The sequence below is a fragment of the Trypanosoma cruzi genome, genomic scaffold (genome assembly GCF_000209065.1).
Source record: "Trypanosoma cruzi strain CL Brener 1047053517043 genomic scaffold, whole genome shotgun sequence".
NCBI classification, from domain to species: domain Eukaryota; phylum Euglenozoa; class Kinetoplastea; order Trypanosomatida; family Trypanosomatidae; genus Trypanosoma; species Trypanosoma cruzi.
Window position 1 is genome coordinate 173,704 of NW_001849528.1, and position 12,862 is coordinate 186,565.

General features: G+C 43.5%; 8 protein-coding genes across 8 annotated transcripts, besides 25 other annotated features; all 8 read right to left on the reverse strand.

The window, feature by feature from the left end:
- On the reverse strand, nucleotides 1-765 carry Tc00.1047053511075.9 (fatty acid desaturase, putative; the record flags this gene model as incomplete). The annotated part of the gene is made up of 1 exon (XM_802299.1): nucleotides 1-765. A coding segment is annotated over one exon (765 nt), but the record flags the coding sequence as incomplete, so codon positions are not given.
- Nucleotides 1-850: a sequence feature (heterozygous, Esmeraldo-like haplotype).
- Nucleotides 851-1,582: a sequence feature (areas merged during assembly that could not be assigned to a particular haplotype. This can correspond to areas where the two haplotypes were merged or to regions with more than two copies in the genome that were merged during assembly.).
- Nucleotides 853-918: a sequence feature (A-rich).
- Nucleotides 1,107-2,738, reverse strand: Tc00.1047053511075.20 (notchless homolog, putative; the record flags this gene model as incomplete). The annotated part of the gene is made up of 1 exon (XM_802292.1): nucleotides 1,107-2,738. One exon carries the CDS (start codon nucleotides 2,736-2,738, stop codon nucleotides 1,107-1,109), a length of 1,632 nt encoding a protein of 543 aa, XP_807385.1.
- Nucleotides 1,583-1,639: a sequence feature (heterozygous, non-Esmeraldo-like haplotype).
- Nucleotides 1,640-2,025: a sequence feature (haploid, Esmeraldo-like haplotype).
- Nucleotides 2,026-2,626: a sequence feature (heterozygous, Esmeraldo-like haplotype).
- Nucleotides 2,627-3,051: a sequence feature (areas merged during assembly that could not be assigned to a particular haplotype. This can correspond to areas where the two haplotypes were merged or to regions with more than two copies in the genome that were merged during assembly.).
- Nucleotides 2,707-2,733: a microsatellite.
- Nucleotides 2,871-2,898: a microsatellite.
- Nucleotides 3,002-3,826, reverse strand: Tc00.1047053511075.24 (zinc-finger multi-pass transmembrane protein, putative; the record flags this gene model as incomplete). Its single annotated transcript, XM_802298.1, has 1 exon — nucleotides 3,002-3,826. One exon carries the CDS (start codon nucleotides 3,824-3,826, stop codon nucleotides 3,002-3,004), a length of 825 nt encoding a protein of 274 aa, XP_807391.1.
- Nucleotides 3,052-4,454: a sequence feature (heterozygous, Esmeraldo-like haplotype).
- Nucleotides 3,881-3,961: a sequence feature (AT_rich).
- On the reverse strand, nucleotides 3,958-6,372 carry Tc00.1047053511075.30 (TFIIH basal transcription factor complex helicase subunit, putative; the record flags this gene model as incomplete). Its single annotated transcript, XM_802293.1, has 1 exon — nucleotides 3,958-6,372. One exon carries the CDS (start codon nucleotides 6,370-6,372, stop codon nucleotides 3,958-3,960), a length of 2,415 nt encoding a protein of 804 aa, XP_807386.1.
- Nucleotides 4,455-4,994: a sequence feature (haploid, non-Esmeraldo-like haplotype).
- Nucleotides 4,995-5,316: a sequence feature (haploid, Esmeraldo-like haplotype).
- Nucleotides 5,317-6,990: a sequence feature (areas merged during assembly that could not be assigned to a particular haplotype. This can correspond to areas where the two haplotypes were merged or to regions with more than two copies in the genome that were merged during assembly.).
- Nucleotides 6,542-6,562: a microsatellite.
- Nucleotides 6,563-6,588: a sequence feature (AT_rich).
- Tc00.1047053511075.40 (cullin, putative) lies at nucleotides 6,660-8,885 on the reverse strand (the record flags this gene model as incomplete). The annotated part of the gene is made up of 1 exon (XM_802294.1): nucleotides 6,660-8,885. The coding sequence occupies one exon, from the start codon at nucleotides 8,883-8,885 to the stop codon at nucleotides 6,660-6,662; it is 2,226 nt and encodes a 741-aa protein (XP_807387.1).
- Nucleotides 6,991-7,149: a sequence feature (areas merged during assembly that could not be assigned to a particular haplotype. This can correspond to areas where the two haplotypes were merged or to regions with more than two copies in the genome that were merged during assembly.).
- Nucleotides 7,150-8,751: a sequence feature (areas merged during assembly that could not be assigned to a particular haplotype. This can correspond to areas where the two haplotypes were merged or to regions with more than two copies in the genome that were merged during assembly.).
- Nucleotides 8,752-8,983: a sequence feature (haploid, non-Esmeraldo-like haplotype).
- Nucleotides 8,984-9,007: a microsatellite.
- Nucleotides 8,984-12,862: a sequence feature (heterozygous, Esmeraldo-like haplotype).
- Nucleotides 9,167-9,913, reverse strand: Tc00.1047053511075.50 (uncharacterized protein; the record flags this gene model as incomplete). The annotated part of the gene is made up of 1 exon (XM_802295.1): nucleotides 9,167-9,913. The coding sequence occupies one exon, from the start codon at nucleotides 9,911-9,913 to the stop codon at nucleotides 9,167-9,169; it is 747 nt and encodes a 248-aa protein (XP_807388.1).
- Nucleotides 9,961-9,983: a microsatellite.
- Nucleotides 10,044-10,099: a microsatellite.
- Tc00.1047053511075.54 (hypothetical protein, conserved) lies at nucleotides 10,145-10,657 on the reverse strand (the record flags this gene model as incomplete). The annotated part of the gene is made up of 1 exon (XM_802297.1): nucleotides 10,145-10,657. The coding sequence occupies one exon, from the start codon at nucleotides 10,655-10,657 to the stop codon at nucleotides 10,145-10,147; it is 513 nt and encodes a 170-aa protein (XP_807390.1).
- Nucleotides 10,746-10,788: a microsatellite.
- Nucleotides 10,913-11,971, reverse strand: Tc00.1047053511075.60 (protein kinase, putative; the record flags this gene model as incomplete). The annotated part of the gene is made up of 1 exon (XM_802296.1): nucleotides 10,913-11,971. One exon carries the CDS (start codon nucleotides 11,969-11,971, stop codon nucleotides 10,913-10,915), a length of 1,059 nt encoding a protein of 352 aa, XP_807389.1.
- Nucleotides 12,020-12,064: a sequence feature (AT_rich).

Sequence of the window (12,862 nt, forward strand, 5' to 3'; positions counted from 1 at the left end):
AACGTCAAGAGTGGCACAGACCATGGAGTCACGAGAGGTGTTACGGTCCGAGTAATTCTTCACCGCACCAAAAAGGCTCGTGTGGGCCAGGCTGTTGATGAAAAAGGTACAATGGTGCACAAACACCACCTTCGCGAGTCCTGCATAGAAATACCCACCGAGCCAATCGCCCCAACCAAGGCCGCAAATCAGCGTTGGGAGAATAATACCGGACAGCATAGCAATTCTGAAGAAGTAGCGATGCTGAAACTGAATTATGATGTTGTACTTAAAATCCGACACGTCAACTTTCCCAAGGAGGCCATAATTTTGCTTCATGACCATCCAGCCCATATGGGAAAAAAAAAACCCACGAGTGGCATCGTATGGATCTTTAGGGGTGTCCACGTAGCGATGGTGGATGCGGTGATTGCGGCCCCACCACTTGGCAGAGCCTTCAAAAGCACCCGCACCAGCAAATACGCAAATCCACTGAAGTATCGGGTGCGCAACAAAGCTTCGATGCGAAAAAAGGCGGTGGTAACCAAGTGTAATACCAATCATGCCGTTGAACACATAGAAAAATGCTGCTACCGCAAGAGTCTTTGGAAGCAGGGGAATACCCGCCAAAATGGCCGCAAAAACCATCGTGGGAGGTAGAGCCAAAACGGCGACGGCCACCCAGTTAATTTCATAGTTGCCTTTCGTCCATTGCGGAAGATTACTTGGAACCTTTTCTTCGGCGGCAGAGATATTCTGCGTCTCGCTTTTGTTTAAACTCGTCATGTCCGTGGTGCTCACTTCGTGTTCTATTCCGCATTTCGACAAGAAACACACACGGAGACAGGTGCGTAGAAGGGGAGAAAACCAACCAAAGAAGAAAGAGAAAAAAGTAAAAAAAAAAAAAAAAGAAATGAAAAGAGAGAGAGAGAGAGAAAAGGAGAAGGAAAGAGGGGTAACCAAAAGTAAATATGTTTATTGCAGCAAGACAAGGGCGGTCCTCCCACTTCTCTCTCATATTTTCATTTATTTTAAGATTTATTTTCAGTGGCAGACAGACGCACACACACACGCACACGCAGACCGACGGATAGGGTTACATGTGGATTTGTATGGCCTACTCGCATTTAATGAACCCAAATGAGAACTTTTTTGTCCTTTGAGCCCGTTGCAACCCGCTGCCCATCGGGGCTCCAGTCGGTTGAGAAAATCTCATCGCAGTGGCCCGCAAGATCCTCCACCAACTCCCGTTTTGAGACGGACCAAAGTTTTAGGGTGGAATCGCGGCCACCAGAGACCAAAAGACGGGAGTCGAGGCTCCAGCTCACGTGATACACGGGAGCCACATGCCCCCTAAACGTCGTAATAAACTTTCCATCCGCGGCGTTCCACAACTTGACGCTCTTATCAGCGGAGCATGAAGCGATCAGAGTTCCATCGGGGCTAAACTGGATGTGAAACACGGCTCCCTGGTGACCCGTTAATCGCCCCAATGGAGTAGTCTGCTCTTGCGGTGCCCACAAGAACATGGTGTTGTCGTCTGAACAGCTTATGAGACGCTCATGATAGCCAAAACGCGTCACCACCTCCTGATATCTCCGTTCCGCATATTTTTGCATCTCCTCACGAGAATCAAACTTCTTTTCTTCGTGATCAAATGCACCTGTCCGAATCACAAGGTCTGTACTGAGTGCGACAAAGTTTACCCAGTGAGCATGGCCCCGAAGAATATGGCGCGGGGTTCCATTTGAGGCATCCCACACAATGACAGTGCGATCCTGAGAGGATGAATAGATAAAACCCTCACCACCCCACTTCACGCAGGTGACACAAGCCTGATGCCCAGAGAGAGAAAATTGAACCCCGGTCACATTATGCCAAACCTTTAGGGTTGTGTCTTTACTAGCCGAAACAAACCGATTGCAATCAATGTTTCTGTGCAACGGCTCCCATGAAATGTGCGATAAATAACTTGAATGGGCCTTGTGTCGCTTCCCTTTAAAGTTACCGTACATGCCATCATGCGACCAAACAATAATAGTGCCATCTTTGCTTCCGCTTACGAGATGCTTCCCATCCGGGGCCCACGACAACACCTGCACCCAACTGGTGTGCGCCTTAAGTTCTTCCGTGGGGGTTAATGTATAAACATCCCAGATTCGTATCTCCTTATCGCCTCCTCCACTTGCTAGTGCCTCGCCGTCCGGTGAAAAAGTAACCACAAGCACAGCCTCGCTGTGCCCTTCAAGTGCTCCAGTGCAACGTGTCACTGGTCTCACCCTAAATTTTGCCTGCGGTTTAAATTGGATATCCACAACAGTCTCCTCTGGAAGCTCAAACTCCAGTTTACTCACGTCTTGTTGCCTGAAGCGCCTTCCTTCCTTCATCATTTTATCAACAAAGGCCTCCTGCTGCCTCCTAAAAAGCGAGTCGCGCACACTGTCATGCACCTGATCCCCGTCGATAAAAAAAGCGTACGGAGTTCCGCGTGCACTCTCATCCAGCATAGAGCATAAAAGCTCGTCCAGTTGCTTCGGAGTCGCTGTTACGGGCAGAAGAAGCTGCGCCCCCGTCAAAACGCCTTTTTCATCCACAAGGCGGACCATGACATTCTTATCTTTCTCTTCAATCTCATCAACCGCCCCTGCCTCTGTGACAACAGTGTCCCGACGCTGCCTCTTCCGCACCGGCATTTGACCCTTCCACCAAAAACGGCAATAATAACGCAAAAAAAAAAAAAAAAAAAAAAAAGAATTCATAAGAAAGCAGCATCAAGTTCAACCCATTTTGTAAGCTATGTTTTTCTTTCCATCACTTCTGCGGCAGCAATCACAACTAGTAAAGAAAAAAATAATAATACAAACAAACAGTGCGCACATATACACAGCGGGGAAAGAGAGAGAGAGAGAGAGGGAGAGACTACAAACAAATCGATGTCTTTTCCCCCCATGCTGCCCAAGGCACAGAAAACGGAGAAACAAACAAATAACAACAGCAAAAACAAATAAATAACAGGACTCAACTACCGTATCAAATCAACAAGAGTTCTCCAGAAGCCTTGATGCAATTGCCTTTCTTCTTTAAAAAACAAAAGCGTGGTTTTATCCTTCCGCAGAAGACAAAACTGAAAAAGAAGCAAGCATGAGCTTACCACAGTAACGCATATCACCAATAACAATCCTAATAATATAAAAACACCACCCACCGCGTATGCCCAAGCACCGCGCATGAGAAGCAAAAAAAACATATTCAGAGCACAGACGGCTAGTAAGCATAAGAATAACCTCCTGTTTTTTGATCCAACGCAGTTGCCAATAATGAAGCAGTGATGATCCATGCCTTCCACGTACGCCCTACACTTTCGGCAAAATGAACTATTGGAGGTCTTTTTCCCCACCTGAGGAACACTCGTCACAGAATAGAAGTAAAGAATTACGTGGAGTGACCATAGGACAAGGAAGCAGATATCATCCAGCGAGCAATCCCCAAGCAAACCACATGGGAAGCTCCCTTTTCTCCATACTAACCAAACAAAGTAGTGACAGAGATAAACAGGAGGGTTGCAAAATTCCACGTAGTCCTTCCGAGCCTGAAACATATAGGTGTAGTATTGCCAAACAAACAATCCAAAAACAAAGAGAATGAGCATTCTTTCAAGACGCCAATGGTATCCCTTTCCAGTGCCACTGCCAGCGTATTGGTTGTGGGCAAAAACCTCGTTTAGGAAGCAATCTCCAAAAATAAAATTTAGACCCATAAAAAAGGCAGGGAATGTCACAGCCATGTAAACGGCAGTCCATGAAAAAAGCCCTTCTTGAAGCACCTCCATTTCAAAAATCTTACCCATTCATAGACACAAAAGAATAAGAAAGCATTCCATTTAGCAGCCCATTTCCTCTTGTTTTTTTTTTTTTTTTTTTAGTATTTAAATATTTAAATAACATTTATTGAGTATTAAAAACAAAAAATAAATTATTATTATCCCCGAAGTCGTTTCCTATGCTCTGGCTCCTTTACCGCACGTATGACATCCCCCTCTCCGTGGACCAATTCCTCAGCGGAATTGCTGCATTTCTCTGTCACTCTGCAAGGGACGGATCTTTTCGAGGGTTTTAGAAATCCTTTAAGTGCGAGGGTTTCCTTGGAAAAGAGAGTAGTTCCCAGATCTCGTTTGTGTTCCCAGGGCTGCGCCATTTCCTTAAAAAATCCGCGCGCAACGGCGATCGCTGCATCCACACTAAGATTTGTGTTCTCCTTTAGACATTGCTGAATCCATATAGGTAGCTTTTTCCGTTTGTCGTTCAATGCAAAACGTCGATCAACGAGCAACATCATTCCATAGTCCGTTTTGTTTCGTAACACCCGACCAATACATTGTGACGCCTGCCTCATGGCATCAAAGTTCCGATACTCATTTCCAGGAATACCAAGACATGTTTCCATCCAATAAATTCGTTGTCTCAAAGGTTCATCGTTTGGTGGCAAAAAAGGAACCCCAAACATGACGACGGCTCTTCCATAGTGACGATCAAAATCAATTCCTTCGGCAATTTTACCTCGAGCAATAGCCATGAAAATAGCCCCACGGCCAATGTCACATGCTCGCCTATAGTTTGCCAATGCAATGGATGTCTCCTCCACCGATTGGGTTTCAATAAAGATAAGTTTATACTGCGCCAACTCCTTCAAAAATCCAGACCGATGCCATCCAAGAAGCACCTCCCCCATATACTGATACCCTGTAAAGAAGCAGACAATACCATCGGGCACGGTTTTGCCTAAACCCCGTAAGAGATCTTCATAGGCGGAGGAGACGATATCTTGGGCAAGGGGATTAGTACGAACAACAAAACTACTGGTAATTTCTTCCATCGTAATGTTGACACTCTCCGTACTACGCGTCACTACCACCGGGGCTATACACTTTCGACTTAAGGTCATTTGAAAGGATTTAGCAATTACAGGGGTAAAGCCAAGAATCTTCGGGTAAATGTCTAACGGAGAAAGTGTCCCCGAAGTCAACACCACGCTTCGATACTTTGAAAAAGCCTCACGTAGGGCCAACGAGGCATCTACGCAAACAAGACGAATCACTGGATCTGGCACAGCAGGTCTCGTCGGATCGTGAGCCTCACAAACAACCACAAATCCCGGTTTTTCATACCGATCGTCTGTATAATGAGTGGAGAGAGTCATGTACATTTGTGCAATCAAGGAAACGTTACGGAATTTGTGTGAATTTGTAATCTGAAGCGTATTCATTAACACTTTCAGACGCTCCGTCAGGTACCTGAAATGACGAATATCCACAGCACATTCATCGCGTACTTTCGATAGGAATGTTAAGGGATCCGCCACGTAAGTGCGAGAAATTCTACAGACTACACGATGCGTAAAATCCACGAGACGTTGAATGAACGACAAGAAGTGGTTGGCCTGTCGCAAACTCCCTGGAATGGCTTCCTCAGCAATTTCGGATGGGATACTAGGTGCTTGAACAGGCATCATCATACTGTCCACAGAGCGAGCCATTTCGACCATCGCCAGACCATTCACGAGACGGTCATATTCATCCTGCAATTGTTGTCGATTCGTCGCTTTAAGATGATCCGCAGCTGCATTCAGTAGTTTCACATTCTCCTTCGCTTGCGCTGCATCCTCCTTTGTGATGATAAGGGACATGGCCTCAATACAAACATCATCCACATTGTGCCCCTCATCCATGACGACAATTGCATTCTCATTGAAGTACCCTTTGGTTACCTCAGCCACAATAGGATCCACAATGTAAAGAAAAGAGTGAACCACTATATCAACGACCCTCAATGCCTTTCGCACCAAGTAATACGGACATAGTTGATGGGCTTCGCCAAACTGTTTTAAATCTTCCACGGAATACGCCCCAGGAGGCAATTCAAAGGGAATACGCTCCAGGTTGTCAAAGTAGGCACATCTGTTGCTTGTTTGCCAGGGCGCTGTAAGACTACGACATCCCGCATCTACATCTTCCGGGTAACGTTGTGAGGCTACAGTGCTTTCAATGCAGAGATTTTTTTTTGCCGTTAAGCAAAGTCCTCGTAGCGGTCTATTCGACCCCAATTCATCAGTGTTCCAAAGTTCAAGCAACTTGCGAAGTTCACCCATCGTCTTTGTCATTTCTTCAACGGTTCGAGTACAATAAATGACTTTTCGCTTCTCATCCGCGTGATAGTGAATATATGCTATAAGTAATGATAGCAGCGTCGTTGTTTTTCCCGTTCCTGATGGCATTTCAAGGACTATGTGCCCGCCTTGATCTAAGCCCTTCTTGAGTTCTGTCATGTACTCAAGCTGCTCCGGGTATATATACTCGTAGGGAAACAACACCAGCACATCCTCTATAAAAAGCCTCATTTAATCTGCAAAAACAACAACAAGAGCAAAACATCTACTTATTTTTGCTTGGATAATTTCACATACATGTATGCACATGATTACACATTGCAAGGTATGAATGCGTCGGTGTGCAAAATCCCCATTTAAAAAGAGGGAAGAAGAAGAAGAAAAAAAGCGAACAGACAAATATTATTATTATTATTATTATATATATATATATATATAAAAAAAAATGTGCATTTCCTCTTTTCTTTTCCCCTCCTTTTTCCATTTTCTTTTAAATAAAGCAAAATATTTATACATGATCATGCTGTATATTGGTACACTGAGGGATTTTTATGATCGCGTTCAATGTATTCTTTTCTTATAAGCTCTTCGATTCGTTGCTTGATCAACTTTTGATCGGCCGAAAACAGTTGTGAGAGCTTTTGATGACATTCTTCCACAAGACTTGAATGACTCAAGACACGACGACTCTTCATAATTCGGACCAAACAAGCGTCGATCGCGGGTCTCCTATCTTCTTCAATTTTCTTCGCTATCTCCTCGCCATGGAGGAGGCCATCACGCCGACAAGTTGGCATGGGCACCCGCACTTTTTTCCATTTGCTTGAGAAGTCCTCATTAATAAAAAATTTCGCTTGCGGCTGAATTGTGGTAGCGTCGGACTCCCCACGGAGGATTGAGCACTTCAAAAGAGGGAGCAAAGCGGGCTTTGCATCCTCCAAAGACATGCCAAAGAGGCTCATCATATCATTTGGGGTCAACTCATTCAATTCATTAAATGCTAACACGACCCAGCACTGTATGCCGGTCATGGAGAGAATTTTGACACCCTTCTTAAACACCGCACAGACATCTCCACTACTGTTAGAGTAAGACCAGGTGAGGACGCGCCCAGTTGTCCCCTCGAGATAAATTTTCTGGAATGCACTCAACTTCTCTTGGATCACGCGGGGTGGCACAAAGCACTCACCCTGAATCCGTGGAGGCCAAATCCCTTTTTTCAAAACAAGGACACTAAATGCAAAATTTGGAGCCTTGCCGACAGCCTCAAGCTTCTCGGTGACCCCAAACCCCTCGGCAATATCAACATCGTGAAGCATTCCTTCGAGATAGCTCGTACTTGATACACCGCAGCGCTGACTAATACGTTGAATAAGAGATCGTTCTGTAGCTTCATCCATTTTTTTACGCGGGAAAAGAATTCTTTGAGCCAACAGTTCACGTGAATGCGCCAAGAAAGTGTCTCGATCCGTCACGTAAGCAAGAGCCGCAACGGCCTTCTCTAAATTTTCTTCAACCGTGGAGCCCTCGTTTCCCTGAAGAACGGCATCGACGTAGTACGCCAGCAATTCACTAAATGGTACAGACCGCTGCGGTCCCCTTGACGCATGAACACTGCCACCGAAGACCTTTTCAAGACCCTCCCTCATGGACTTCATCATAATGGCATTGCTATTAAAGCAACGGGCAAGAAGTTGCATAAAGTCGTCCTGTAACTGAAGCATATCCCCAACACAAGATCGAAAGTCCATCTCTTTCTTCTGGGAATCATGCTGCAGCAATCGCTCTTTTCCCTCCGCAATAATTTCATCTCGCATTAAATTTGACAAGTACGCAAGACATTTGGTCCGACATGACAGCAAATTGTAGTACTTTTCCAGGAGAGCTTCATCGCGGCCCCTTAACGCAGCAACAAAACCATCATCAGACTTTAGAAGCTTTTCCACCGTTGCTGGAGACTCCAGCAGCACTTCCTCGACGTGTGTCATGATTATTTTCCGGTCATCTGGTGAAAAGTAACACATGCATCGAGCCTTTTCTTCATTATGGGCCTGTTCTATTTGTCGCAGTAATTCGGAAGGGGCAAATGACTTGCTCCATTCAGTAACAAGCCCCTCGTAATGGCTCTTCGTCAAGGCCATGTAAGGCCTCAGAAACTGTTCTGTGTATATTTCATCCTTCTTCTCAACACTGACGGAAGACATTAACTCAATGGCGCCTCGAATTTGATCACGATTCACGCTTTCACCGTTTCTTTCCAAACAAAGAAGATCTTGTGTTACTCGACTAATAACGTGCACATTCTTTTTTAATATTTGCTCGAGAAATATGTTTAGAGCAACCTGCTGCAGGGAAGGTTTTGAACAGTTGACAATATAAAATCTCGAAAGGTACGCAAAGGCCCTCATGTTCCACTTCATCAGCACTTTGTAGTGATTCCACAGCTTCAAAATTTTTACAAAAAGCCGCATCTGTGAAGAGTCTTGCAAATCACGGTACTTCAACAGATATCGTGTCAGCATCTCTTGAAAGTCTGTGTAGAGAAGTTCATCCACGTAATAACCAAAGGCGTCCGAAAAAGATCGCATATTCGTGGTGCGTGTTGCAGCCGTGTAGACGGCGCTGTAGTGATTCATGCGTCTTGCAAACCCCGTATTTAACTTAAACTCACTTTCCGTTAATTCTGCAATGGCCTCAAAATCGGCTTTCATCCTACGGATTGCCTCCTTGTCTTCCTCCAACATTTGGTCTTACTGTCAAAAAAAAAAGTAACACAACAACAACAACTCCCTCTGCCCACACGCACAGAAAACAAAAGCAAACAAACAAAAAACAAAGCTTCAAAAAAAAAAAAAAAAAAAAAAAACGCCAAGAAAAAGACAAAGGAAAAGTAACAAAAGAAGATCCCCTGTGAAACCAGTTCGGACCATGAAAAATGATCACAACAGAAAGAAGGAGAAGTTATCTGAGAAGAATGAAGAGCCAAGAAACAAATCCACACACGCACACACACATCAAAAAAAGGTCATTTTGAAAGATCATCCAAACCTCTCTTCAAAACGTCTAGTCTTGTCTCTGATAATTCCCTCAGTGTTTCCACTCTGGCCTCCAGAGAGTCAAGGACTTTTTCCATGTCATCCAGGAGCAATGAGACTTCCCCAGCCCGCTTCATTGCATCTGCTCCAAAAGGCAAAAAAACTCTACAGTTAAAGACACCGGTGAGTAATTTCTTCATTGATTCAGCAGCTTCTGCCACCCCACGGTAGGCCATCAAGGCGCGGCTACAGTCCGTTGCTTTGTGAAGCGCGTCCTTGCTAAGGAATCGTTGACTCATACCCGAGTCATCGCACCCCGCAAAAATACTATTTAGCCGACTCTCCACCATCTGTAGAGCCTCCCCCAGTTCAACAGTATCATCCACGGAATCCAAAGAATCCTCACCCACCGAAGAGCGACCTAATTTTTGAAGGAAAAAACCCACTTCCTCACCAAGGTATTGCAACTCGCTTTCAATCTGAAAAAGTTTCTCCCAATCAGTCACCCTTGAACTTTTGTGATGGTGACTTAAAAAAGGGAAGTTGACAGGAGATAACTCGGCATCTTTTCCACAAAAATGAAGGGAATTGCCCATTTCCCAGTCCATTTGCATTTCCCCAACGCAGTCAAGGCCGCCCGCCCCATGGCCTTCGGCCTCATAAGACGCGACTCCGTGTGTATCAAAATGGACGGGCAGCCAAACAGTGTTTGCATTTTCTTCAAGGTTAGTATGCATATGCCTGAATATATACTTATTTAGGCTCACACGGACAAACTAAGCAAAAACAAACAAACAAACAAACGAATGCCCAAATATATCATTCGAAAGGAAAATGCTTCGAGAAATGCGGTTTAATCACAGACAGAAAAAAAAAAAAAAAAAAAAGAAAAAAAAAAAAAAAAAAAAAAAAAAAAAAAAAAAGGTAAAGCAAATGATTTAAAGCCTCACTTCTTTTTATTAAAGGAGCTAAATAGGTGCTGACTGGCTATAGGGCATCCTAGATCGAGTATCCTCCATGAGAACGCTGAATTCCCTTTCCATTTCATCTATACGAGCCAATAAAGAATCATACTCTGTTTTCATTGCATTGATAGCGTCTTCGTGTTCTGTTTCTGCCTTTTTGGCCTTTTCAGTAAGCCTAATTTTTTCCTCCTCGAGACGGTTTAAGGTTTCATCCAGGTCTGTACAGGTGCGTATTTTTTCATCTTCCTCTGTTTTGTATTGACGCACAAAATCGGTTAGCACATCTACTCTATTCAATGTAGCAAGACGAAGGTCATCTTCAAATTTTGCACAACCAAACTCCAGCTCTTTTTTCTCTCGTCTCAAACCGGATATCTCCTCAAGGTGTCCGGCATATTCTGCCTTTAGGGCAGACAAGCGTATGCCCATTTTTACAATATCTTCATTTAACTGTTGTTCATCATCCTGAAGATCCTTGTCTGACTTGGAATTTTTTTTGTTTTCTTTTGGTGGCATCACTTTTTCGTTGGCAAAAAAAAAGGTGATTCAGTCAACTTCAGAAAAGACAAAAACAAGGAGAGCCAAACAAAGAAACAAACAATGCAAAAAAAAAAAAAAAAAAAAAAAAAAAAAAATAAATAAATAAAGTCGCCAAACTACGGAACAGTGAATTCAACAACAGCACGCGGCAACACTGGTACCAAGGAGATAAAGAGAGACAAAAAGAGTTGGAGAAGGAAGTTTTTCACAAATTCCCACCAAGTATTAAAGTTAGGATTGAGTAACGAACCACCTTCCTGCCTCGGCAGGATCCACATTCGCTGCCTTTTGAATGAACGGATGATGGAGCAACTCAGTAGCTGTCGGTCGTGAGCTAACAGGACGGAGGCATTGATCGACAAAATCAATAAGCTCAGAGCTGTGCTCACGGCCATCAGCTGTCCAATCAACCCTTGCGGTTCTCGTAGCAATAGCTTGCATAAGATCATATAGGCTATGCTTCATCGACGCAAAAGGATATGTCCCCAACGCGCATTCTGCTATTGTCAACCCTACGCTCCATATATCACTGTTGAAGGAGTACGGTTGACCTTGAATTCGCTCGGGACTCATATATATGAGCGATCCTTGAGCGGACAGTGTTTCTACATCTCCACCAGAAAACCTTTTTGCGACACCAAAATCCGCTATTTTAACTTCGCCTTTCGAATTTGCAAGAGCATTTACAGGTTTTATGTCACGATGAATTACTTTTGAAGCGTGAAGGTGTTCCAATCCCTGAAGCAACTCCCTCGCCACGTATGCTAACATCACTTCGTTGAAATTATTAGGATGACGCCTGAGCACATCGGCAATGCTCCCAGCGTCCATATATTCCAGCACAATATAAACTCTTCCATCCCTGAAGAACGCTTCATGCGAAGTTACAAGATTTTTGTGCATCAAAGCTTTCACTTGCCGCAATTCCGACTCAAGGGCTTGACGCATACCATCTGTGTCCTCTTCCAACCTAATATATTTCACTGCATACCTTTTTCCGGTAGGAAGATGTCGAGCAAGTCTGACCCTTCCCTGAGACCCCTTTCCCAACTCCTGGCACGTACGCAGATCCTCAAACCTTATCTTTTCCATACTCACATCATTTTTGTCATCCTTTTGTTTTGCGGCCTGCGCCGGAAACGCTGGACCAGAAGCTATAAAACTTTCTTTCACACGCATTTCAAGACCCCCATCACCCTTTACAACTAAGGTCAATGTGTCTGTAATCGATACCGTTTTCTCTGGAGGATCTATCCGTAGATTTTCAAGAACTGGTCTCTTGGGAGGCATGTGTGGCTATTAAACCACTATGGAAAAGCCTTGGAAAAATACAAAAACAAATTTTAAAAAATTATATAGACAAACATAATAATAATAATAATAGTAAAGTAACAAGAGCATCAATTGCCCCACAAGCATAATACTAATTAAAAACAGAATATCTCCCAAATTTCATAAAAATCATTTACATCTCTATTGTACATAAAATATCAAAAAAGCAACAAATGAACAAGCAAAAAACTAACAACAACAAAAAAAGCACCTTTTATTTCTTTCCAACACCTCACTATGCCATCCATTCTTCGGTTTTCTTAATGCCATTGTTTTTCCTCTGGTTTAAACTAAATTTCTTCATCGTTCATATCATCATCAACCTCAACATTGTCAAAATCGTTATTATCTGTTGACAATATAACGGCTCCAGCACCCAAACTAATAATTACACCTTTCCTATTCCTACAACACAGCAAATTGGCTTGTTTTCTCAAAAGAATTGCGTCAGATGACACACACACAAAAAGATAACTCTTTGAATGCAAAACCTTCTCGAGAACATCCCCCGCTGCATAACCCCTTAGCATTTCCCTTGCTCTAATAAAAAAGACCTTTTTATTCGGTTTTTTCTATGAACCAAAAGAAAATATTTTCGTTATAAGATTATTATTCACTTCTTCCCTGGCAAGTGTCCACTCTTCAACATTCTTTGTTTTTTCCCAATGCAACCCAAATAATATATATATATAACGCAAAGTGAAATAGATCCTTCATTCATTTTCTCCCAATTATGTTTCCCAGAGGTAAAACACCTGCTTTTTCGCCCTTTAAAAATGTCTTCACACTTTGATTTTAAAAGGAAAAATGCAACTGGCCCTTCGTTTACATCGTCGATACAAAAAACCA